The sequence below is a fragment of the Oryzias melastigma genome, linkage group LG6, assembly GCF_002922805.2.
Source record: "Oryzias melastigma strain HK-1 linkage group LG6, ASM292280v2, whole genome shotgun sequence".
Classification (NCBI taxonomy): Eukaryota; Metazoa; Chordata; class Actinopteri; order Beloniformes; family Adrianichthyidae; genus Oryzias; species Oryzias melastigma.
Window position 1 is genome coordinate 27,700,629 of NC_050517.1, and position 26,993 is coordinate 27,727,621.

General features: G+C 39.3%; 1 protein-coding gene across 2 annotated transcripts in view; it reads left to right on the forward strand.

Moving 5' to 3' along the window:
• The window catches only part of LOC112152140 (guanine nucleotide-binding protein G(o) subunit alpha), a 117,708-nt gene that overhangs the window by 83,777 nt on the left and 6,938 nt on the right, over window positions 1-26,993 (forward strand). Inside the window, exons 5-8 of one of the 2 annotated variants that reach the window (XM_024281479.2) lie at window positions 6,057-6,185; window positions 9,169-9,298; window positions 15,331-15,484; window positions 19,820-20,372. In XM_024281479.2, coding sequence (XP_024137247.1) covers window positions 6,057-6,185; window positions 9,169-9,298; window positions 15,331-15,484; window positions 19,820-20,007 — 601 coding nt within the window. In that variant the 3' untranslated portion in view covers window positions 20,008-20,372. Of the gene's footprint in view, window positions 1-6,056; window positions 6,186-9,168; window positions 9,299-15,330; window positions 15,485-19,819; window positions 20,373-26,993 lie in introns of those variants that run through there. The other variant, XM_036212505.1, reaches the window with a different exon arrangement.

The window sequence follows — 26,993 nt, forward strand, 5'->3', positions numbered from 1 at the left end:
CTTGCAACACCCCTGCGGGTGACTAAGACCATAGTGATGGAGGGTAGCATCAGCAGAAACTCCAAAGCACACATGAGTGAGTTTTGAAAAAAAAGAAAAAAAACGGAGACATTCTGCATGAGTTTCAGGTATAGTGTTCAAAAGTGTTGCATGAACGACCACAGAACTTTCAGTTTAGCACTTAGTCTCGCCATTCAGTTCTCATCGATCACATCAAGATATAGAAAAAAAAAGTTTTTTTGGTCATTTTTAATGAACTCCACTTTTAGGCGAAGGGTAATGTTTTTATTTAACAGTAAAGTGTCCTTGGGTGTTTTGAAAGGCGCTTCAAATAAATTTACTATAAACCTGATGTGGTGTATTCTTTGGTCACCATCTGTTACTTAAATATCAAAAATTATTGAAAAAGTATGAAAAGTTCCACTAAATATAAATTGTTTGAAAGTGCAAGTGTTTAAAGGTTAATATAGAGAAATAATGTATACATCAGTAATTTTCTTGAGCTATAATCAATGGTTGCCATGGTGCTGAAACAGCATATATTTTTGCAACTCAAACATCATACTATTCCTTTAACTGTGACCTTTGCAGGGGCTCACTCTTGTTTTAGTGCAGAGCTGATGTCAGTGTGGTTTGCAGAGGCGGGGGTCGTTCAGCTTCGCCGGCAGCTTTAATTACAGGGACTTCTTCCTTTTATCGATCTAAACATCTCTCGCGTTGGGCTCGCCGTCATGATGTTGCGTTTAGTCGCTACTGCTTTCGCAAAAGTCACAGTGTCTGCTGCAAATCGGTGTCAGGAAACCACAGCAGGGGAAACATATAACCATCCAAAAGATGGTTACTAAGCAACAGAGATGAGCTCCAACGCCTCCAGTCGACCCCGTTTGAGCAGAAACTGTACAATAAGACAGAAATCGATACGGGTGGCACAGATATGATTTAAAAGAGTTCTTAGACAAAAATGGAATCAATTCTTATCTAATTACTCTGACAAACTGTAGAGTGTCTTCACCCATAATGAGTTTAACAGGAAATCTAAGTCTTTTCATCGAAACAAAGAACCTCATTCCAGAGAGCGGTGTTGGGAAGCTTGGCAGGACTCTGGGAAATACTTGCGGTCATTAATTCACTGGAGTTTCCCATTTTCTCCCGTTGTTACCCACCTTTAACCAGTTTTAAAGGTTAAATGTTGATGAAACAGTATATTTGTTACATTATCCTTATCTGAAGTTTTACCCTGTTTGTTTCACTAAAGGCTTAAAACTGCAAAAAGACAAATTTCATTCTCTATGCACATTGCACCATTGATCATGTATAAAATGAGTAATCCCATACATGCACCTGTAGATTTCCTTAGTTATGACTGCTCCAGTCATAACTATACCCCTACGACTTCCCCCTACCCCTACATTTAGCCCTCCAAATGGAGAGTCACCACAAGGCCACCAGCTCAGTGACCTCATGTTAGAGTGTTTGCCCTGAGACTGGAAGGTCATGAGCTCAAATCCTGACCGAGTTGGGACTCCAAAAATTGGACCCATTGCCTCCCTGCTTGACACTCAGCGTTAAGGGATTGGATTGGCAGGTTAAACCACTAAATGGTTCCCGAGTGTGGCTGTGTCTGCAGCTCACCACTCCCCCAGAGGATGAGTCAAATGCAGAGAACAAATTTCACACACCAAGGTGCGTGACAACTGAAGGGACTTTAAATAGTGGGCATGTCCAAATTCCTTCACTACTCACTATATGGTGCCATTTTGTAGTGCTGTGCAAATCTACGATTCCAAAATTGAGACTCCTAGAAATTTCCCAGAAGCCTTTGTAACCAGTGTACATCGTTGCTCAATACATTGACAAATACAGACCACAATGCATTGCGTTTTACCAATTTTTGAAAAAAAAAAACCCAAACATGTTTAAATGTAATTTTTCGATAAACTATCCACATTTTCATCATCAGAACACAGTGGAGTCACAAATTAAGCCGTAGATACTTGTATTGATTATATTTACACTTTGTGAAATTTGTGATTTCATACTTGTCATTTAAGATAAAAAATAGTGAGCACGGTGTCCGAAATGCTTTTAAAATCCAGGGCACTAGATACTCCTGCACTTGAAAGTTTTTTTTTTTAGCAGTTAGGGATTAAGGTTAAAATTTGGACATAGCCAGTGTCTTCAAATTTGGCCACCAGTCAGCTACGTTAGCGCGGAGCTGCTAGCACTCAGAAATATGTAACATTGGTCTCATAACTTTAAAAAGTCATACTAAAACAAAAAGTACTTTCTTACATATAAATGTAAATTTCTGTGCTTCAGAGCACACCCACGTTAAGAAATGCATTTCTTCTCCGTGGCACGGCATGATGCGGTTCACCTTCGCGGCAGAGGGCTAGTCCTCTAAAATAACTATTTCGGACAACTCTACAATTGGAGGGGTACAGAGAAGGCATAGGGGAAGAATTCGGATTCGGCCATAGCCCTCCAAATTGGGTAATGGAAAAATAGTGTCTTTAAATCTGGACGACTCTACCCCTCGATGATGTCATCATTATTTCTGTGCTTCAGAACACATCCACGTAAAAAAATGAGTTTCTCCTCCATCACCGTCTGGGTGGACAGATACATCCCAAAGTCTCTTCTGGAGAACCACCAGGAGGCCAGCCCTCGAGGACTGACTTTGGACACCCCTGACCTCGAGTTTCTTCTCAGACTATGCAGGCCTCAGTTAGTCAGGTGTTTAAGTACATTACCCTTTTTCACACAACTGAACTGACGATAGTTTGCTGCTGTTTCTTAACTGGTTCCACTCAGAAGCGGACAGTAAACTTTGGTTAGCGCCCTCGAATTTATTGTAAGCTTAGATAGTTGCAACGATGCAAATAAACACAAGGTTGCTTTTTTGAACTAACTTTGCTAAATTAGTTTCTTTAAAATTACAATGCACTGTTTTGTTAGTCAGTTAATCACACCCCAAACTGCTTATTTGGTGGTAGAGGCCAAAAGTCAACAAATTACAGTGTTGACTTTTAATTCCGAGCTTTTTGTTCAGTAGCCTTGGCCTTACACGTGGCCCCAAAAGTCTTGTCAAAGAATATCAACACTAGAGCTCCAACGTTAAAGAAGTTAACATAAATGCCATCTGGGAAGACCTCTGCTGAACCCATGACTGTCCCAACACAACTAAAACCTTTCAGTACTAGTACAGGAGGCGTACTTGCTTTAGATGTTCAGAACCCAAGATGTCATGAAGGTTAATCAAAAATTCTGTTACTAGTAGATGTTTTCTCAGGCTAAAAAATGGAACAGATGAAACCTGCTGCTCCGTCTTCTGAGAGATATTTTAGGTTCTTGTTATTGAAGGTCTTGTATCTTCTCAATCTGTGTGGAAGTGTGATGGATGCTGTTGGTCGTGGTTTATGTCTATAATCTCTTTGTGCTCCATTAAGCACATCAGGGTTGATTTCATGTCACCTCAATAGGTTTATGTCTCACTCTCTTTGTTTCTCCTTCCAAGCGCTCTCAGTCCTTTTTCTCTGCATGTGATCAATAAGTCTTACAGCTGCAGTGGTGTATGTGTGTCTTTGTGAGTGCTCTGGTTTCTCTCAGCCAACACACACTCCCTCCACTACTTTTATCTTTTGTTCTTTGAAGTAACTCAACATCTGTCTGAAAAACACTTTTTCGGTTCTATAAATAGTCATTTATTGATTACAGAACCAAATTCAGAAACGCTGAAATAATATGAAACCCCATGATTTAGCAGATTGATGGTCTTTTTCTGTTGGGGGTTTTGCAGACTGATCTAAAGGTGCTGCCACCTGCTGGACTGGAATTCAAGCAGAGGAGGGATTGTTCTTTAATTATAACTTCAAATCCTGCTCGAGTTATCGTTTGATCTATATTAAAAGTGGTATTTTAATTATCATTTTAATTTGAGCCACAAAGAAGAAAAGCCTGTGTCATTTTCTAAGGGATAGTTTCTGCAGTACCGCAGGAGTTCATCCGAAATTCATCTCTGAGTTGTGGACGGGATTTTTTGTCGCGGACTGAGCTTGTACTCATTTCCCATGATCCCTTTGTTTACAATCTCTCCTGCTAACTTATAGCTCGTCAAAATTTGATCAAAGAAATCAAATTTTTTTATATATGTCCTCCATCATGTAAAAAATGCTAAAAGAACATGTTAAAAAGACCAAAAACATGATCTTCATTTGGGGTGTGTCTTTAAAAAATATGAAAACAAAGAAACTTCTTTCATCTTTTCAAAACCAAATCATTAAACTTTGTTCTTATTTTCAAGACCAAGTCGAGTCTCTAATCTTAAATTTTAAATCTTTGCTCTCCATACTAAGTCTTGTCATGTCTTGCAGTTGTGTTCATGATTTTCTTGGGGGTTTCCTGAAATGTCTTTGCCAAAAAAAATAAAAAAATAAACTTTACCAGAAAATTTTACAGGAGAATGCCCCATATTGTGTCGTCTTGAGCTCAGGCTCAAGAACATGTCAGTTCTGCTCATGGATTGAGTGGCCCCTCCCCCCTGGCGTTCCATACAGGAAGTGCCCACTGGTTCCAAGAACCACAGTCATCTATAGAGAAATAAACAGCATTATATTTGTCAGAATATCAAATTTTGCTCAAATACTTTATTCTTTTAACACGTTCTTTTTATTTAATCTGAAGTACTGATTGTAACTAGCATTAAGTCATAGTGTGTCTGAGATGACTTGGGCCTCATCTCGGGGAGACTAGGTGGCTGCAGGCGGGCTGAGGAAAAGGCGCCATTGTTTCGCACTGTTTCCCACAATGCATTGTTCTGTAGTTATTTGGTCCACCAGGAAAACTCCCCAGTAGTTTTTTTTTTTAAGTGGTTGAAGTTTTTAAAATGAATTATTAGGTTTTAGAATCTGTTCCTTTCTTATACAGTCAGAGATGTTTGGGACATTTTTATTCCCAATTGATGAAATAACTGAAATCAGATTCACTGTTTTGTGCGTTTTTATGATGTGTCTGTCTGGTGTGTGGTTCATCTGAAACACGTCGACTGTACCAGACCCCCCTTTAAACCGTCCACTTACTTGCCAGTGAGTGACCAGAATCTAAAATGACGCGGCGGTCAGTCAGAGAGCTGCACTCAGTAAGCTCCAGGATTATTGAATTTGTACGTCTGCATCAAAGAATAAACGTCCACTTCCTGCGATGATCCATTACCTCGCCTCTTCCTGTCGCTCTCCGAGCTAAACTTGTTCTGATAAGTGCTGATGGACTTCATCCCTTCAGGCCGCCGCGGTTGCGGGTATTTTCACCAGATTTCTGTCCAAATCGTTTTGATCTAAAAATCCCTTCAGCTGATGTGAAGGATCTGGAAGGACAGGTCCTCATCTACAGTCGTCATGGGGGCAGTGATCTGCTGGGTGGGGGGTCTTATTGTCCCTTTGATGTGATCTTAAGCGTCTGAAGCAGCTGAGCCGTTCCACACGTCATTAGGTTTATTGGTCAGCGGCCACATGCACGTGCACTCTGCTCCGGTCGTACGTCTTTTTTTTTTTTTTAAGGAGTTTATTTTTCTGCCTCATTTCCAGCAGGTGATAAGCTTCACTTCAGAGGAGCTAATGTTCTCTGCAGAAAACTGCAGATCGCTGCTGCTGCAGAGTCTTGCACCTCATTGTTCCTCATAAAACCACGATAACAAATTATTCAATAAAGAAACCAACTTCTGTAAGTGGGTTAATCTAACAGCAGCGAGGCGAAACTGGTGCAGCAGAGGAGGAGGAGCAGGAATTAACATAAAAGATAGGAGAGAGAACAAACGGAATATTTCTGAGGTATAAAGAAGTCAATAAGAGATCATGCAGAAATGCAACTGTCATTAATTGACACTTAAACATGAAATAATCTGCAGAAATTGATTGATTTGACCTAAAAAAAATCAAAGAAATGTGTGAATAAATCAATAGGTATTAAATATAAAAACACGTTTGGACATTAAAGAAGTGCTGTCTGAATGAGAACTGTAGCAAAGCCGTGTTCATGTTTGTTTCCCTCTGTGTGTTCAGCTACTTGGACAGCCTAGATCGGATCGGTGCACCGGACTACCAGCCGACAGAGCAGGACATCCTGAGGACCCGAGTGAAGACCACGGGCATCGTGGAGACGCACTTCACCTTCAAAAACCTTCACTTCAGGTCTGTCCCCGGCAGCGCCGCTCTGCGTCATGCAGCTGGAGCTCCCGCCTGTAATTAATTTGACAGTTTAAACGTGCATCTGTATTTATGGTCCTCTGCTTTTTTTTAATGAGGCCAGATTCAATTAGAGCAGGGAACTCTGGGAGGAGGAGGGGCGGGGATGCGAGGAAAAACAAAGTGACTTATGCCGTTCCGACTTCTATTTCAGTCATTTCTGCTCCTCGTGCTCAGATTTACTCACTGATTCACTCACAGATTTACTCGCAGACTGACATTCACAGTAAAGGACTTAATATGTTTCTGCTGCCATTATTTTTATGGATGGATGTAGCATCACTTTTTCCTCCTTCGTTGTAAAGTCCACAAACAGTCAAGCCGAGGCTGCGGACGAGCTCCATCTCTGCAGATCCAGACTTTCAAAGCTCAAGCGGGAACAGCCGGGCTGGACATACCTGTCAGGAGATGAAGACATTTTGGGTTAGAACAAGTGAAACCTAAAGGCAGAACAGGAACGGCATCCCCGAGTGGAGACAGAAAACCCAAACGGATTTGATGTGAAAGAAATCAGATGGACATGATGGATTTCTGAGGAGAAGCTGCCATGGACTGATGGAGGTGCTATTCACTGACAAATCTGGGCTCAACACCATGAGTGAAGTCAGGTTTGCAGATGAAGTCACACGTCAGGATGATAAAGGCGGTTTTAGAGATGATCAATTCTCCATTCTTCCAAACTGCAAAAAGAAGTAGCCTCAAAATAGGAAAAAAGAAACACCAATCTTGAGAAAAAATTACCAGAAAGTATTAAAAATGCAGTAATAGTGGGAAAAAAGTAATTTTGACTTGACAAGAAATCTTATGATTCAATATCAAAATCTAGAAAGAAGGAGTTCCACACAAGCGTTCAAAAAGGGAAAATAAGATAAAAAGTTAACTGTTAGATAAAATTACTTCAAATTGAATGATCTACAGCAGGGATACTCATTACATCGATCGCAATCGACACTCAATGAGTGTTTGCTATTTGCAGTTGCTCTCGTGGCAAAAGCACTTTGTCGTCCACTTTGTTGGAAAAATCTGAGTTTGGATCTTGCAATTTATCTTTTTATTTTCTAATACATAAGCCTAAAGAATACATGATTTTTTTTAAAACAACAAGTAATACAGGGGTTTAATAAATTATTTATTTGTTATCACTATGTATTACTAAAAAAAACTCATGCTTATGAAAATCCTAAGAATGCCTAAGAAAAGACATTCTAATGACCTTCAAAATCTATTCTCCTGATGTTTTAATTGATATTTATAGTAATGGGTGTTGAGTAATTCAGAGAAAATAAAAAAGATTCAATGATATGTCTAAGCTGGAGAGGGATTCGAACCCATATAATCCAAAATAATTGTCTGATCCCCTTAATGCACATACACACACATATATAAAGGTAGATCTTTCTGAACTTCTCGTCTCAAAAGTAGCTCATATGCCAAAAAAAACGTGTTTTTGTTCATTCTAAGCAATCAGTTTGTGTTTTTGAGTTTTTATTCTCCTAATTGGAGTTCATTTTGATAAGTTACAAAAAACAGTTTATTTCTAACTAGTATAATTTTGACAAAATATATTTTTAATGAGAGTAAAATATTGAAAGTTATTTAAGGTTTAAGTTGATTTATTCTGGGATAGTATTTCCTGCCTAATTATTAATCATATTTATGTTAAAGAGTTACGGTTTTAAAGTTTGAAAAATTTGCCTTTTACTAAGATTTTTTATGCTATTTTGGAGTTTATCTAATATTTCAGCTACATGCTAGCTGTTTTGGCTAACTTAGCCTTTCTTTTAAGTTTTTTTGTTGTTTTGGAGTTTAGCTAATATTGTAGCTAATGCTAGCGTACTAGCCTTTGGCTAATATTTTAGCTGGCTATCAGCCTCAGCGTTTTCAAATATTAGCTCCAGCGATTTTAGCTATCAGCTTCAGCGTTTTCAGCTATTAATTTTAGCATCTTCAGCAGCCAAATTCAACGTAAAACATTCACACTACCATTATTGCAGGTAATGCTATATATTTAGTTCATACTTATATTTAAAAGTTACGGTTTTAAAGTTTTAAAAAAATGAAGTGTTCAATAAATGTTTATCCTGTTCGGCCCGTGACCTAAGGTGTGGTTTTTTGATTTTGGCCCCTTGTGCGAGTGAGTTTTACACCCCTGCTTTAGTTGCGTAGTGCCTCACACAGAAAATATTGTGAGATCCCATAACTCGAACAGAACGTTTTGGTTCTGTTTCTGTTAAAAATAAGTGGCAGGGAGGGAGACATATGGGAGTTAATGGCAACAACTTTGCTGCAGTCTTGCTCCAATTGACCCGGCGTCAAGTTTAACCACACACTTTAACTGGACAGGTTCTTTCCACTGGGGGAATTTCCCTCCAGTCTATTGATGTCAAGCTAGCTGAGCCCACCTGGACCAGGTGAACAACACTTTCTACTGACTCGATAGGAAAAACAAATCCACACGAGCATAGCAACAATACTCCGGACTTTCCCTCCACTGTTCCACAGAGCAACAAACATTAAAGCTTAAACACATCCACCTATAAACTTTCCACTTCAACACTCAAGAGGGCGAACTGAGACTCAAATAACTGGACAGAAACTAGAACATAAATCTAAATTTTTGTTTACAAAATAATAATGAGCACCAGTCTAACTTGTCAACATTTATTGAACTTTCTTCTTAAAATGGAATCAAAAATTACAGAGAAATTTAAGTTTGTTTTTTTATCTTAAATCACGTTCTCCAGTTGTCTTGAGTTTGGAGCAAAATGATTTTGACTTAATTTAATCATAATTTTATTAAAACAACTTCCAAGCTGGTAAAACACCCTGAATGTCTACAAACAAGGTTGTGAATCTTTGCAAGGATCAAATAGTTTGCAGGTTTGGAGGTTCTGTCAGACTGACGTTCAGGTCCGTGTGTGTCTGTCAGGCTGTTCGATGTCGGAGGTCAGAGGTCGGAGAGGAAGAAGTGGATCCACTGTTTTGAGGACGTGACGGCCATCATCTTCTGCGTGGCGCTGAGCGGGTATGACCAGGTGCTGCACGAGGACGAGACCACGGTAAGGACCGCCCCCTTCTGAGCAGAATGAGACCAGTACTATATTTAAAAGCAGACTGTGTTCTTCAGGGTAGAGCACATGTTTGTATGAGTCAGACAGCTGGGAGGGGGAGGATTAATGTCACACATAAGGACATGAAAGTGTCTCTTATAAACCGATTTTTAGAAAATCTTTTCACAACTTAATTCTTATTTTCTGTCAGGATATTTTCTACAAGGTTTCTAAAATCTGCTCGTCTTCTAAACACTGAACATCCACTTCACTAATGTTCTCCTTCACTGTTTCTGCACATTTAGAGTTAAATTTAACAAAAATGAGGTAAATGCAGAGTTTATTCCCGAAGAGACACATCTACTGTGGATTCATGTTCTTCTGTACGACAGACACGTGATTCCTGAAGGGTTTGAAGCCTATTCAGATGAGCAAACGAGTGTCAGTCACAGATTCTGGAAGTTTAAAAACCTGAGTTTGTTCTGTAATGTTCATCATAGATTCACTTTAACTGTGAGAGAAAGAAAATTAAAAAAAGAATCCTGGAAATCACGTTTTTTTATTAGTAATAGAAAAAAAAGTCATTATCTCCGACAAACAAGCAGGAATTGCTTCCTTCTGTTAAGATTTTCTATCCTCCGTTCCTTACCTGTATTAAAGACCCACTCTGATCATCATTTAATTTATTGTAAGTGTTCCCAGTTGTCTTTTTAGTTATGGTTATGCCACTTTTAGCAAAAATGTTATAAAGCTGTCATTTTCTAGGACATAGTTTCTGCAGAGTGCCAGTAGGTTACTAGAAATTCACCCCTGAAATGTGGGCGGGACTACTGGTGTGAAGTAAGCCCACCTCCCCGTTGCTGAGAGCTCTCTGTTTACACGCTCTCCCATTAGCTGACAGCCCCTCAGATCCTCAACCTGATGCTACATCTACACCAAGCATGTGTCACGGTTTTTGTATCTCACTTCTTCATCAACCAACTCGAGGAGGCTCGCGGAGGGAAGCTTTTAGCATGTGGTGTTACTAGCACATGTAGCTGCAGCTGGAAGAGGTTTAGTGTCAAAGCGGTGTGAATCTCACAAACCTGGCTCCAGAATTTTCTTTCTCTATTCCGATATATGAAACATTTGGTGTCATAAAATTCTGGTTGGGCCCAATCCAAAATGATTCATTTTTCCTCCATTATCAATTTTCAAACGGTTGTTACCTCCCATACTTCACTACCAAAGTCCCTGATTGGTTAAAGTAAACGGGTTTAACTTTCAATGTGCGTTCAATGGCTGCGTGTTTGTATGTAGAGCCGGAAAACGGTCTTTATGTGGACTAACGCAAAAGTCCGAAACATGCGTATACAAAGACTGTTCATTCAAAGTGGCTGATTGAAAGTGTTTTGCCGAGTCCAGTGCAAATAAAGCATCACATTACCGGTGAAAAAAAAAAGCTTAACAATATTGGAGCAGTCCAGCCTTACAGTTTGATCCACATACCAGATCAGATGAGGAAAACAAAGATCTGTTTGTCTCATCAGAATGGGGCTGAGCAGGGAGCTCGTGGCCCCGCCCATTTTTATTTTTTTTACATCACATATACAATCTTTTTCAAACTGCATTTTTTTTCATCCGTTCCCGATTCACAATGATTTGAATAAATAAATACTCAGAAATGCAAGTTTAGGCTAAATTTCCTTCATGTTAAACATGTTAAATGCCGTCTTCATTGGAGTGGGTCTTTAATGGCAGTTTAAAGGTTTCCTGATATTCTAATATTTCCCAAAAAAATACAAGTAAGGCATGAATGTAATTTGTTTTGCTGCTTATTTATGATTGTATTTATCTAATTTTTCATCTATTTTTGTGATGTTCTTGTGAGAAAAACGACAGAGGTGAAGAAACTCATTTGTTCATGATAACAGCAGAGCAGAGCTGCATCTCCAAAGCGTCGTCTGTGTGTGTGAAGTGTTTGTCTTTATGCAAATCAGCTGCACACTGAGCTGCAGTCTGGACGACTGACATGATTTCTATTCCAGAGGACACATTTTTTATCTTTTGAGTCACATTTTGGGTTTGTTTTGCATTTATATTCATGACTAGAAATCTTGAAAGATCAACAATATAAATTCATAATTTTTGTATTTTTTTGTAGCTTGTGGGTTCGTTAATAGAATTTGTTGATATATTTAGGAAATCTGTATGTAAAAGTGTGATTTTAGTAAAAAGAACACGGTGTTTCCACAGCCACAAGCTTGTAACCTTAAACAAATAAGCTGATTTGAATGCACGGTGCTTACTGCTGTTTCTGCGCGCGTCCTCTGAGGGCTGCAGGCTGGGAAACGCTGCTCCATTTATGCAGATGTGGGGAAGTGTCCCTTTGAGCCGGAGCCTCAGATGAGGAGAGAAAACATCCATAAAACACTGTGACACGCCGCGCGTGTTTGCACGCACGCCGGAGCCCCTCGTTCTTGTTGGATGGGAAGGGTCACGCTGACATTCAGAGCACAGCTGCGCATGTGTGCAAAAAAAAAGAAAAAAAAACCCACCTGCAGGAGACATCAGACCAAACACAAGGTTCAGGACTCAATCCGGATTAAATTAAGCAGACTCGAACCATTTTGAGTCTGAATACACCTGAAGTTTTTTTCTTTAGTAATCAACACTTTCTGAATCTTCACCCATTGAAGTGTTTTTAACTTGACTGTGGAAGGTTTTCTGTGTACAAATCCAATGTCTTTTGCTTTGCACACATCAGGCTTTTGTGGTGCGTTCAAGAACACTATGAACACCCATACATGCCCAGCAAAACGGTGTTGGTCAGAGTTCAGCTGGTTTAACTTTCAGATTTTGTACACAAAGCCCAAAAACAGACTTAAAATCTGGGAGTTTTGGTTGTAGAACACGTATATACCTGTGTTTACTTAGACATTTCCTTGAACGCAGTTGTTCAAATGTGATTTTCTTATCCCACTGTGAACGTAGCATAACAGTAAAACGGCGTGGAAGACTTTGACCAGGTTTAATGATGTGTTTGATGGAATAGCAGGTCTGTGGATGTTTTCTGCCTGTGTTTCCATGTGTTTTTGTCATTTCATGATGTGATTTTATAGTTTTTTTTTTTTGTTTCTTTATAACATGATGTTTAAACAAAAACAAATACGTCCATCATAGAAAAACCTCACTTTTGCTTGATATCTCCCTTCTTTCTGTCTCCTCCTTGTCTGCATTGAAACGTACTGAGATGTCCACAAACACGCCCCCCCTGTGCTATGAACACTGTCTTTTCACACGAGGTCTGTGCATGTGCGTGCGTGTGTGTGTGTTTGGGTGTGTGTGTGTGTTTGTGTGTACATGCATGGATCAGGTGGAGGGACATGGGTGGGTTTGCTTATGTTTTCTGTTCCTGCTCTGAGCTCCACCCTGCAGCATCTCTGGCTCCTTCCACTCCTCGCTATCGACTCTTCTCTCTAACCAATCAGCAGTAAGATCTTCTGCAGATGCTCCTCCCACAGACAGGTATGAAACCTCTGGATAGGTTGTTTTTTTTTCTTCTTTTCTTCTGTTAACCAAGACTTAAAAAGCAGCGTCTCTCAGTGACCGTCGTTCTTTTTTTGTCTCTGACTTTTCGAGCTCCTCTTTTTCTGCTTGTCCTATTAGCCCCGCCCACCCAACCTTAGATAGACTGTGACGGATCAGACCCAGAGAGATGCTGTTTTTTAACTCAATGTTTCAGATAAATCAGTGTATTTTTATACAGACCACATTCTGCTCACTATTTTACATGTTACGTCTATTTAATTGATCAGATCATCAGCTAATCGAAGCTTTTTTTAGTGATGGAAAAGATTAACATCAAAATATGAATTAATAAATATGAAAAGTGTCTGTATTGACAGCGTTTTAGATCTTTTGTCAGTTTTCTAACAAATGTAGTTATATTTATGATCCATCGATAGTTCCCGTTTAGTTTTAAGAGGATTTTTCCCTTTAGGTAAATGGAGACGCTGCAGAGTTTTCATATTTGCATTGTAGATAAAAAAAAAAAAGAATTGATTTTTCATTGAAACATTTCTAAGTGTTGCAGAATATTTTAAAGTTGTACTTTCTGGGCGGAGCTAAAATCAGGACTCTATAATGCAGTTGGATTAGCCTGTATTTTAGGACTCTGCAGTTATGTGAAAACTTTGCTATTTGACATACGACTGCGGGAGAAAATAAGTGAACCCTTTGGAATTTACTTGGTTTGATGCATAAACTGGACCCATGACTGTGTTCAATTAAAAACATGAAAACAAAAACTGGTGTGATTTAAGCAGGAAATGTTTTTCTTCATCCTTGTGATTTAGATTGAGATAAAGAAAACACATCATGCGTCTGTTTCGTATAGAAATTAAGATACTCCCAAAGGGTTCACATAATTTCTCTTGTAACTTTAAATCACAAGAAAAGCTTTTTTTTTCATAAAGCAATTTTTCTTTGTCGGGGTGTTTTTTTTTAGCTTGCAATTAATATTTTTAATCAGAAAAATATATATTTTTAGCTTTTATATGTTTTCTGTCATCTGATTGCATTCTAAAGCAGTGGTCCCAAACCCACCGGTGCCGGTCCGCGGGTCACTTGGTACCGGGCTGCAGACAGAAATAAAGAAATACATGCGGTAACTTAGATTATTTCTGCTTAGTTTTTTTTTTTTTATCCTTAAAGAAGTTTTATTTTGGAAAACTGACTTTCCGCCCTGGTCATGTGACTTAAAGCAGCTACCTGGATTGCTAAGCTTCATGTTTATATTATATTTAGAAAATACCAGTTTTACAACGGTTGTTACATTTGATTTTGTTTATTTACCCATCACACGTTAAAATTCAGACGTAGCTGAAGCTAGCTAACGGAAACTCTTCATCACAAAGTTCAAACCAAACATTTTACAGAGAATGAAGATTCAATCAAATAAAGTTCCTGACATTTGAGAATTTTCCTACAGCAAGGCTTGATTAGGGTCAGAAAATGTTCCTTTGTGTTTAAAAGAATAGCCAATGAAGGAGGATATATGATCAGGTTTTTTGCCCTAAAGGATCATCAGAGCCAGGATTGAGTGTTAAAATTGTATTCTATGGGAAGAAATCATGTAATTTTTCCTTTTTGGAAGTTTTTCAAATCAAAAACTTTTTCATTAAATCTTCATCATCTGTAAAAAGCAAAAATAAAAAAAATATCTACTGACTTTTTTAAAACTAAATTTCTTGCAGTAGCATTTTATTTTGAAAATACATTTTTAGAAACCGGGAGCTTAAAAAGGCCAACTTCTGCCCCGTTCGGACCGGTCCGTGAAAATATTGTCTAATTTAAACCATCCTGAAAAAGGTTGAGGACCACTGTTCCAAAGTGTAGAAAAAAAATAGTTTTCCCGTAAGATCCTGATGTCAGTACCGAAAATATGCTGCCATCTATTGGTCAACCAGGCTCAATGTTTTAAGTACCAGCCGTTATCATAGGTAGCCACAAGTAGGCAAGCTGATGTGCAGTTTAGCCATTTGTGGGATTATGATTATTTTGTTTTGTAAGCAGAGGTAAAAAAAAAAAATCTAACATTAGAAAAATAGTACAGATAATCATCCACTGATTCCATAAGCCTTTTAGCGAAGATGAAACTCTGCAGCGCCACCTAGAGGGAGAAATATCTTCAAGTAGCTTCAAGTCACAACTTATCCATTGTTACAAAAAACCCAGCTAGAGCAGACAGTAAGAAAGTACTAACAAGCTTAACTTGCATGGTTTTGTTAACCTCCCTGTGAGAAAGCTTCCCACTAACTTGTGTTGACGCACACAAACACACAGCAGGAAACCCTGCAGCCGCCCCAAGAGGAACTGCTCAGTACTCTGTTCTGCTTTCTGAATTCATGGGGTTTTTTGTTCCTCTCTGAGCTCAGAATGTGTGACTGTGGTAGAAGCGTGTTTTTTTTTAATTTTCTGCTTTCTAACGCACAATTTGTCAGCAAAATTGTTGGGTTTTTTTTGCCCTTCCGTAACTGTTGTTGCTCTCTCCCCTGCAGAACCGCATGCACGAATCTATGAAGCTCTTTGACTCCATTTGTAATAACAAGTGGTTCAAGGACACCTCCATCATCCTCTTCCTCAACAAGAAGGACCTGTTTGAAAACAAGATCATCAAGTCGCCACTGTCCATCTGCTTCCCTGATTACTCCGGTACATCCTTCAGAGAGAACGCTCACGCCGCATCCTCTTTACATGAACACAGATCCCCAACAAACCTGTCAGGAGAACATAAAAACTATGAACTTGGTAGAAAGAAAAACATTTTATAGCGGATCTTCCAGTGTTATAACAGTTTATCTGATCTTGAGACTCTGAGTTTGTCAGCCTGGTTTCACTGGACTGCTGCCTTTAAATCCTAATTTACCAAAGCTTCTGGGTTCTGCTACAGCCGTGCTGAGCTGAGTCAACCATCCAGTTTTTGCAGAAAAAGCTTCATTTCATCAGTTTCCTCATTTTACTCTCAGGTGTAGTGAAGCTCATCAGTTTAAGAACAAGAAGGTAAAAATATCTGGATTTAGCAAAACATACATTTAGATTAGCAACAACAAATGACAAACATTTGACGTGTAAATAAGATTGAAGTTCCCCCCGCCCCCATATCTTCAGTTTCTGTTCCACTGAAGAACTTCAGCTTCTGCGGCTAAGTTATGGGCCCACATAACCAGCCCTCCACCGACGTGCCTGACAGTTGGGGGCTCTGAGGATGTTCCATAAGGCGTTTCTTGATGAGTTCTGCTTAGCTTGGTTGGATGTGGTAAATCCGTCACGTGACCTTGTTGACTCAGATGTTTGTTGTGTGTTTAGGCTGGCTGTGTTTTACTTTCACAGTGTAGAAGCTGACCGCTGTGTTGGTAATCTCCAAAAGTACTGGAAGTCATCTTTATTTTTTACAATACTATAGATGTTTTAAGGCTGTAAAACTCCTCATAAACACTTTATACACTTTTTTAGACAGACTTAAAAATTTTTACACTGTTTTTCTTGTTTAAACCTTTAGAATCTGCGTCTCCATAGACTAGGAATGTGCGCAAATTGGATTTGTGATGATAAATTCAACTGATTTGAAAACTCTTGGATTTTATTAAATGAGTCATGTGACCAACAGCCAGATACCACGCCACAAGAGGTCTTATAGCATCATCAAAAGATGAGCCTGTTAGGAATTGTTGGATCCACAGCTCCTCTGTAAAATCACCAACCACGATTTCCCCAAATCTCTTCATCCGTAGCCGCTCCCACATCTTGCCGCTCCATGGCCTGAATAAGATGCCAACGTCTCCTTTGATAGATGATGATGAGCTCTAGTGGCAGAAATTCGTATCTTCGGTAAATCAAAATATTGTTCACATCCGTCACATTGTTTTTGATTGACTTATTGTGTGAGTTGGTTTATGTTTTTTCACATATTTAGGATTTAATAGAAGCGGTGTAATTGGAAAATTGTGGGTTTTTTTGCATTTCTAGAATTTCAATCCATTAGAAATGCATCTATTAAAGAATAAGCTGTTGATCTGATCGCGATGGAAGCTTTAGAAGAAGATTTTTAGGAAAAACTCATCCTAAAAAGATTGGAAAATGTCTTGCCGGTTATGGTAAAGTCTCACTAGTTGATGTGCAGCATGCTGAAAATATTTTTATATTATGTGAAATATTTCCTCTGCATTTGACCCAGTGGTGAGCTGCAGTTACCCAGAAACCATTTGGTGGTCTAACCCCATAATGTCCTGTGACCCAGTTTTGGGACATTACTGACTGTAAATTTAACCCACAACCTCCCAGTCTGGACAGACACTCCACCACTAGACCACTGAGCTGGTGGGTAAACATAATGTGGTCATGAGGTGAGGGCGCTTGTTAGACAATCAGAGGAGTAGCTGGATTTCTGTTTTCTGATTTGGATGGATTTTCACCTAAGTGACGCTGTGTGATCCTTGAGACAAACTGAACCAAATGAAGGTTTGAACACTCCCAGCGTCCTCCACTCATCTGAATCAAGTTCACCAGATTATCTCAGAGTGACAGATCACTTGATTCTTTGCTGTTCGCGGTTTTTGATCTGACAATGTGTTTATTTTCTCCTCCTATGAGAAAATTAGACGAAATTTAACGATATAAGTTCAAAAACTGTTATCAAATAACTGTAACTGTAACTCTTCAACTATTCACATGATCAACATAATTCTAGCTGATTTACAATCAGATTTACAATCAGCTGGGATTATGTTGATCGGATAAATGGTTGGAGAGTTACAGTCAGTCGAAGAACACGAGTTACAGGAAATATAGTCTTCATGATCTCTCTTGTGTAAATTACAGTTGTCGAGAAGACAGCTTGTTCTCTCGTAGTGCCGATTCTTGGGAAGAAAGCAGAGCGATGAGCTCAGGCTATAAGAAACAAAAGACGAGAGTGAAAGAAGCCCGGAGAGCAAAGGGAGCGGCGAGCATTCCCGCGGTCCAATCAGGAGCACGAGACAAAACAGCGGGACTCTGGCAGAGAACAACAAAAAGTGAGAACGCTGAGAGTGTGAGAAAAAGAGGGAAAAAACAGACCCAGACTGTGGGAAAGCAAGATGGAGAAACGGCTAAACAGAGAGTGTGAGAAAGAGAGGATTAGAATTCCAGAGCCGTTTCCCCGCTCTCGTCTTCATCGCTCTTCATCGCTCTTCATCGCTCTCCACTGTGGAGCGTTGGGAAGAAGCTGCTGCACCAACAGCTATGGAGCACAGAAGACGCCGAAATTTAAAAGAAAGATATTGAGATTGCTATGATAACACAATTTCTATGAATCATTGAAACACAAACAACAAAAATTGTCAACAAAAAAATATTTTGTCATTTAATTTTTTTAACTTGTCATATCCAGCAGCTGATTTCTTTTTACAGTTAAAATAAAATGTTTATTTATTAAAAAAATAAAAATATATCATTTTCATTATAACAGTGTTTAAAAAATCAATTTCTATTCACCAAAGATAAGAAAAAATAATATATTTTTTAACATGTTTTTTTCACAATTACAAGCTTCATCTTTTATTTATTGAATTTAAGTTGATTTTATTTTTTTACACATATAATAAAAACTATTACCGTATTTTTCGGACTATAAGTCGCACCGGAGTATAAGTCGCAGGGGCCAAAAAATGCATAATGAAGAAGAAAAAACCATACATAAGTCGCACTGGAGTATAAGTCGCATTTTTTTCAAGTAATTTATTTTACAAACTGGTTGAAAAAAACGATATTACATCATCCTGGAAGGTAAGTTATAACATTCATAAGTGAATAGAAAACAGGCTGAATATGTGTCAACACATATTCACATATTAGCATCATGAAAAAAACGAAAAGGTGTAGCATTTATATAACATAACAGTTTTATTTAACTATAGACTCAAGAACTCATCAACTTTGTATCTTTACTGTAATTAATTGCACGCAATCTCACTCCATATCACTAAATCCGTTAAATTCTTAGTCCTCTGTGTCACGTCTGAATAACTAAAGTAAATAAAGTAATTGCATAGATCACCATAAGAGGGCACTCTAGACTTACGGTCCATATCTCATCATTAAAAATTCGTATATAAGTCGCACTGGAGTATAAGTCGCAGGGACATTCAATCTATGAAAAAAACCGCGACTTATAGTCCGGAAAATACGGTATATACCACATTAATGGTAAAATATAGAAAATAAGATGGTTTGTGACAGAAATACGTCTAGGCTTACTTGGATTGTTACACCAAGAAAAAAAAAAGTACAAGAAAAATAAAATCAAATTGAAACTTAATTTTTAACTAATTACTTGCATGGTGTTTTAGTGCAAAATGCCAAAAATAAAGGAAAATTAAAAGAAAATTTTAAAAACGTCCATTTTCCACAATTGCATTTGACAAATGCTAATAAAACAGATGTTTTTTTAACATTTTAGTTGTCTATTCATGGCTAATCTGATCCTTTTGTGACACATTCATCTATTTAGGAATCTATGTCCGTATTTATCCTATTTATTTTGAATTCTGGCAGCTTCTCTCTTCTGTAGTCCGACAGTAAAGCTGCTGGCTGACTCCCACAATAAAGGCAGCATCCGTTGAAACCAAAATGGCTCCAGTTCCTCAGATCAGCCTCATCCCAGCAGCATCAGAGCCAATTGGAGCTGGCACATGAACCTGCAGCTCATAACAGGCTGAGTTTGAACGCTTCTCGATGCTGCTGTCTGATCAATTATTTACATGTAGAGGCTCCGTTCTTTTTCTGTCTCAGAAAAGAGTGGTTACTTTGCATCGCAGGTCATTTATTCAAACTGGTCTGTTCATTTAGTCAGACGTGTTGTTATCATCAAAAGTAAAACGTTTTTGAATCAAAAGTTCGAAAGCCTTACATGAAACCTCACACATGTGGACACAAAAACGACAAATCCTGTAAAAGACGCAGCCTGACTGCTGCTGTGTGTCACACGCCTGTGTTTGTGTCCCCGCCCTGCAGGTCCCAACACGTACCAGGACGGAATCGAATACATCAAGGCTCAGTACGACAGCAAGAACAAGTCCCCCAACAAGGAGGTGTACTCCCACGTGACCTGCGCCACCGACACCAACAACATCCAGTTCGTCTTTGACGCAGTCACCGATGTCATCATAGCCAAAAACCTGAGGGGGTGTGGCTTGTACTGATAAACTTGGTAGATGTGGGCGTGTACTTTTACATGTCACATTTGGGACTAAAGCAACCAGGATGACCGCAATGACGAGGCTGCAGCCTGATTGGCTGAAGATTTCATGAGATTTTCGTGTTTTTGAACCTGCAGCTCAGCTGACTGAAGCAGCCTCTCATCCTGATCCATCAACTTTCACACATCAGCCTTCATCTTCCCCACTTTTATGTAATCGCTTAGGTCAGATAGTCCGTACTGTACCTGAGTCTGCTGCTGGATCCATTCAAAGATAAACTCTTTAACACCCGAGCTTTAGCGATCTTTGAAGTTGTGTACTTCTTCCACCATCGGCACAATTAACGTAATTTTAGCAATTTCAAAGGCGGAAAAACAAAATTTGCACTGATATTCAACACTTTACAATCGTGAAGCCCATAAACAACCAGCACAAATCAGCTGATACTGCTGTGGAGAAAAGCAGCTTTGCGCCGCTACACTGAACAGTGTTGGATCAGTTAACAATATTTCTGTAATTTGTTACATTTACAATACTTAGTTTTCATCAGATTAATAGTTTGGGTTCATGGTTTACTCAACTCTAAAATTGAGTTTGAGAAAAACTAATATTTTTAAAGGAAACAAATGACAGAGATTTTGTTAATTGATCCGATGTTTCACTTTGTACAGTGTATACAGTAGCCCCCCTTATTCGTGGGGGTTTGGGGCCGGAGACATCCAACAACTGGTGCTCCAGCCGCAGTGCGAGCCCAGCCTTGCATTCCAAACCTGGCGGAAAAAAGTTGCATTTATCAATCGGGCAGATCAGGGAGCTTGCGCATGCACTCTTGGCCTCAGCCATTGTGACATCACAATGGCTCATTGATTCAAACAGAGTGTCTTTGTGACAATTTGATTGACAGCAAGTTAAGAGGAGAAATTGTATCCTACTAAATTTGTGATCTTTCATACGAAAAATGCCACACATGCATGTCAGAAACTTAAAAAACATGATTTTGATCGGAGAGGGATTTTAAAGAACATTGAAGTAACAGAGTTTTTTTTTATATATATGTTCAGAACAGCAACGTTCCTTATGACGCAGATGAGTGTCACTCTGCCACTCTGTGACTTAGAACCAGAAGCGTGTGCTTCCTCCTTCATCAAAGAAATGCAAGAGAGCATCTTCTTCCAGAAGAGGCCGGTTTTATCCATCAGAAACAACTTCCCTGGATGATAATTATCCTCCGCGATTATCTTCCTCTGCATTTCAGTATATTTTTTAGCGGCTTCTGAATCAGCTGATGCCATTTCTCCATGCAGGGAAAAAAGTTCCATGCGAGCGTTTTGACTTCCGAAAAGTCACGTGACTGAAAAAAAATCTGGGAATACATGAAACCGCAAATAAGTGGAGGAACACTGTACTTAACGGAAAGTGTTGCATATCGGCGCATAGTCGGTATCCAAAGTCGCTGTTTTCCGCAACAGAATCCATTGGAACTACATTGATCACGAGTTCTATTATTATCTACAAAGTGTTATTTAGGTGACATGTGTGGAGTTAAAAAGTTGAACAAAGTAGTCCAGAGCAGGATTTACGGTCTTACTAAGTACTTACTTGCTAAATGTGCCGATTCTGCAAAACTATGAAGATACATGTCACCCCACGTCAAACTCTCAAAGCAACGTAAAACCTCATCTGCAAACAGCTGTATGCTTACAAAACAAACTATGGTAGAGAGTACAAGGTAGCTTTATATAACCTGTATTTTTACAGGCTTGAAAGCCATCTCTCTGTTGGTGGTAAAGCAATGATAGGAGTTCAAACTGTTGGAAACATTGGCATCTGTGTTAGAGTCCAGCTTTTAATGAGCAACGTGAGTTGTTTGCAGTAGGCAAACAGCCCGACTCTAGCACAGTTTGGTTTAGGGGTGTTGCGGATCACGGATTATCCGTGGTCCGTACGGATCAGAAGCCACGGTTCGGGACACGGTTCGGACACGTGTGTACCGCGGACCACTCCGACCCCCACCCCCAGCGAGCGCACACACCTTGGGCTCTCATAATTTTAATCATTGTCCGTTCACATCAATGAAATTCTGTCAAATTCCTGTAAATCCTCTTTGTTTTGACCAGCGCTGAAGTAACAGCTTCACGGTTATTTCTTAAAGTCTGTTCCTGAATCTCCCGCTGCGTGTGGGCGGAGCTTTCAGAGCTTTTCCTGCATAGAGAATTTGGTGTCGGCCGCCACCAGCTCCTGGAAAAGGGGGGATGTGGCTGATTCTAGGAGCCCAGACTGAGAGAGAGTCCACGGAGACCCGAATGATGACAAAATGATACAACAGAAAAAATAATTTCAGTAAACCAATAACCAATATATAATCGCAAATATTTTGATTTTAATGTCAAGGTAACAATAATTATATATTTTGTTTTGGAAACATCGTCTGTGGACCCCCCTTCCTCTAAATTGAAAATGGTTCGGTCCGACTGGACTATTCTTCCACAGCTGTTTGTTACCGTCAGACCCACAGAGTTTAAGGGAGAGAAGACACGCTTTAAAATCAGGAGTTTAAACACCTGATTTAGAGGAGAACCTCCGTGAAAAAAGAAAAAAGGAGACAGTCTGTCTATTGCCGCGCGGAAAGGAGAGAGTGCTCGTAAACGGACAAGGGGGCGGGGCCATGAATTTGAGGGTTTCTTCTGAAGCTTTTGTATGGAGCTTCAAACTAGAATAATTTGTTGTTTTATTGTGTATCAAAATTAGGCTTGTTAGTTACATTTCTGTTTTATAATGAGGTGATCTATAGTAAAATATGTAAATTGAAAGAATGTTCAATAAAGTTACATAATAATAATAATAAAATAAACTTGTTAAGGTATACAAATCTGAAGTCCCCACGAGACACCACCACCTTATTTTAAGCCAGGAAAAACCCTGCAGCTTCCGTCACAAACTTTACTCAACTTGACGCGGATGGATAGATATCAGGTTTATTTAATGTTAAGACCTGAATAAAAGCATCAGTACACGTTTCAATTTCTGGATTCAAAGAATACATCCGTAATGGACATGATTTTATGGCAAGCCAAAAAGATCACCAGGAAAAGCGGGTGCAACAGTGCCACGTTTTACAGATAATTATTATTATTTTAAATATTTAAATGTCCCCATTTGGCGAGTGGGATCAGAACATTTGTATTTCAAGTGAACACCAGATAGATTTGGTATTTTCAAAACTATTTTTAAGCATTCTTTTCTCTGTTTTTGTAGATTTGTATGTATTCAGAAACTACAAGTTTTAGCATTTTGCTTGTGTTCAAACTTTAAAGATTTTTTGTTTTAATAAATAGGCCTCAGTGAGCAAAAGTTTTGAACTTTTGTGTAAGGGAAGTACTTTATATTCATTTTGAATATATGATTTGAAACGTTTCCAAATTTAATTTAGCTTTCATGTTGTTGTTGTTGTTGTTGTTGGTGGTGGTGGTGTTTTTTTTGTTGTTTTTTTTTTTAACTTTTTACTGATCCGAAAAGTGATCCGAACCGTGACCCTAAAACCGTGACACGATCCGAACCGTGAGTTTTGTGATCCGCAACACCCCTAGTTTGGTTCAGATATGGTACATGTACTGTAATATCTATTCTGAACGGCAAAAGAGAAAGACGCCAACGTCTCCTTTGATAGATGATGATGGGACAGTCGCATTGACTAGAGTTTACTTGGACCACCTTAACTCTTGTGCTATCTTATGCGGTCCAGATTACCCCAGCCTTACATTGATGTGTTATCCATCCTATGATACATGTGGATGAAGGTGGACAGGATTTCATGTCTGCCACGAACACCAGTGAACATCGAAAATAATTGAAACAAAAAAAGTTTAGTGCACTGTCTTGTGGGGTCCAGATGACCCGGTACCCAACGTCAACATAACAAGGATAGCATGAGGGTTTGAGGGAAACCAAACCCTAAATCAGCTTTGTTTGTCTGTTGACCTCTATAAGAGGGGGTGTAACCCATAAAGACATGGACCCATTTTTCCTAAAAAAAATAAAAAAAAAACAAAAAAAAAAACAAATATTTGGAATACACCACAAACCAAGTAGACCAGGCAATGCATTTCTGATGTTTTTCTGAGACACTGACGTCACCATGGGTTCTCTTGGGTTAAAAGTGCTGTCTGTTGGTCTTTGCCAAATTTTTGACACATTGAAATAAACTTCAATACTTAAAAATATAGTCAAAACTGTCTGTGTGCTGCCCCCTACAGGTTGAAACGAGGCATTACAGTTGAATTTTGTGATTGGTCAAACCATTTAAGTCTCACGTCATTATCTGCAGCTCCAGTAGTGATAACTGTCCCACCCCTCCGACTGGAATTTCACATTTCTGCTGTGGGTGGAGTTTGCCTCCAACTTTCCTGTTTGGTTACCCTCTAACAAGGTCTCTGAAAATGGGTGTTTGGGGGGGGGGTGGGGGGTAGAGTCCATCCATTGATTTCAAAACAAACAAAGATTTTGTGTTTAAGCATCACCCGCGACGCCTCAGGTGTTAAAGGGTTAAAGATAGAAGCCCCTTCGCTCGTTTGTAGACGTGGAGTCCAAAACTTGAACCTCTCATGCAGGATTATCAAGTCATTTCTATAGTTTGGATGCTAATTGTTCAGGTGTACCGAGTCACTTTGAGTTTGTGTGACTTTTTTGTTCTCCATGGCATCCCTCACGTGTCAGTGAACGCACCACAGACATGTGGAATGTGGAGATGAGACATCAAACCACCTACCTACTTTGCTCCATGGCACACCCTTACAGCGCCACCTGCTGACTAGAAAATAGTTCATTCACTCCAAACTAAAGAATTAAAGACTCAACACATGCTCGGCTGTGAAAGTGAAAGTCCCATTCCGTTATGTTCAAGTGTTTCTACTAATTTAAGCATTAAATTATTTTTACTTGAGGGTTTTAGTTTCAACTGAAGTGTGACAGTTTGTTATTACTTAAACAGAATTAAAATATTAATTTATTGTTAAAAAGTCACCAAAAAAATGCAAAAATATTTGTAATTTGTAGTTTTTTCAGACAGTGAGGAAGATGAAACCATCACTTCAGATGGAGATTGATGAACTTTTGTTCACGTCCTCTTTAAGTCCAGATGTGAATCTTTAAGGATGAGAACGTTCTGAGGCTGTAATACTGTGGACCTAATCTGAGCATGCTCAGAGTACTCATTGTTCGTCACTCTGCATTTCTAGCCACCATCTTATCAAAAACAAGTAGATTAACTCCGCCCATTCGCACCAGACCCCCTAATTAAAGTCAGAGATTCCCCCCCGAGGCTGTTGATCAGTCGTTGCGTGCGTGTGCGCTCGCCAATTTTCCACATACACACGCCTAGCTTCAGGTGTGTCATTTAATAGCGCAGGAAAGGTCAGTGCATGTGAGCGCATGTTGTTCAGGAGACGCCAGCAGCCCATGGGTTTCGTGGTAGAGTCAGTATCCGTGGATTAACTACCCACAAGGCACCTCTCTACCCTTTCCACACATGAACACGCACATGCGCTGAAGGCAGAAGCAGGCCCGTGGGTTTTGGAAATGTCACAACACCTTCCTTTGCTAAATGTTACAGTTGTTTCTAACCAAGCGGCCTCCCATGTGTGCTGACTGACACCTGAGCGCGCTCAGTTGACCGTAGCCTCCTCCAACTTCATGCAGTTCATGAACACGCTGTGAAATACCTGAGACTGATCTACGGCTCTTCAAGTCAAATATTTAGACTCAGAGAAAATAAGCTGAAATCGACTTTTTAAAGTCAGCGAGGCAACACCTGCTATTATGAATGACTAATACAATAAAAACAAGTTGGACAAACGTATTAGAGACCAGAAAGACATGGATCAACAGGAGTCAATACTGTAGCAGCCTGTTTACATCAAATCTCCATAAATGTATTCAACTTACGGGTGTGTCAAAACTTTAAGCTGGAAGTTTCAAAATATCAAATAACGTACCAATTTACCAAATATTAATGAGTTCTGACTTATAGATTTATCAGATGTGTCCAGTGAGAGTGAGGCAGGTTAAAAAACAGTTAAAATAAATTAACTACTACCTGAACTTTTTCCTACCTCTTCGAGTTAATTGCTTTTTACATTTTAAGATGCTAGATGTTGGTAAATCTGCAACACAAGATTGACCAAAATGTGCACATTTATTGATGTAAAGTGTCAGAACCATGTAAAATTAACTAAGTGTATTATAATGTTAATTCTTCACAAAAACACCCCCGAAACTAATTTTGCTTTATTCAAGCATCTCTGAACACTCCTCTAAAACCCTGTTCGCTGAGCACCAGCCCCTTCCAATCCTCGAGATCGACTGACAGTTGGGAGGGGCTGTTCCTCCACGTTCATACGCATGAACGTGGAGGAACAGCCCCTTCCAGGAAGAGTCTGTGCTGCCAGTACCGCCCCAGGCTAAAGCACCTCCACTTTCTCTTCGGAGATCGGCAAAATCCTTTCATTTTAGCATCAACTCTGAGAAGAAGTGGTTCGTCTTGGTCCTAATCTAGAGACAACAATGGCTCGTTGCTGAGGCCGGTTCTAGAATGACGTCAGGAAATGGACGGTGGTCGGCAAAACGCTCCCATTTTACAATCAGGTCTGAGAAGCACATTTATTTTGTGAAAGATAAATAGCGAAAGGCGGAGCCTTAGAGATCGAGATGTCATACTTCCGATTAGGAGGTCGCCAAAATTTCATAAAAGATTAGTTCACTAGTGTGCCAAAGGTAATATAGTATTATGTTTATGGATATAATTTACTCTTAAGACTTTGAAGGTGATACATTACAATCATCAACTGTTTCAGATAAGTTTAAAATATTAAATGTTTTAGTTCATACTTGTAGTCAGTTTCTGTAAAAGCGAGAGGAACATGACCAAGATGGTGCCTTACATGATTGACCAGAAATACGGAAATCATTCAACTTAACCTAACCCTAACTCAGTA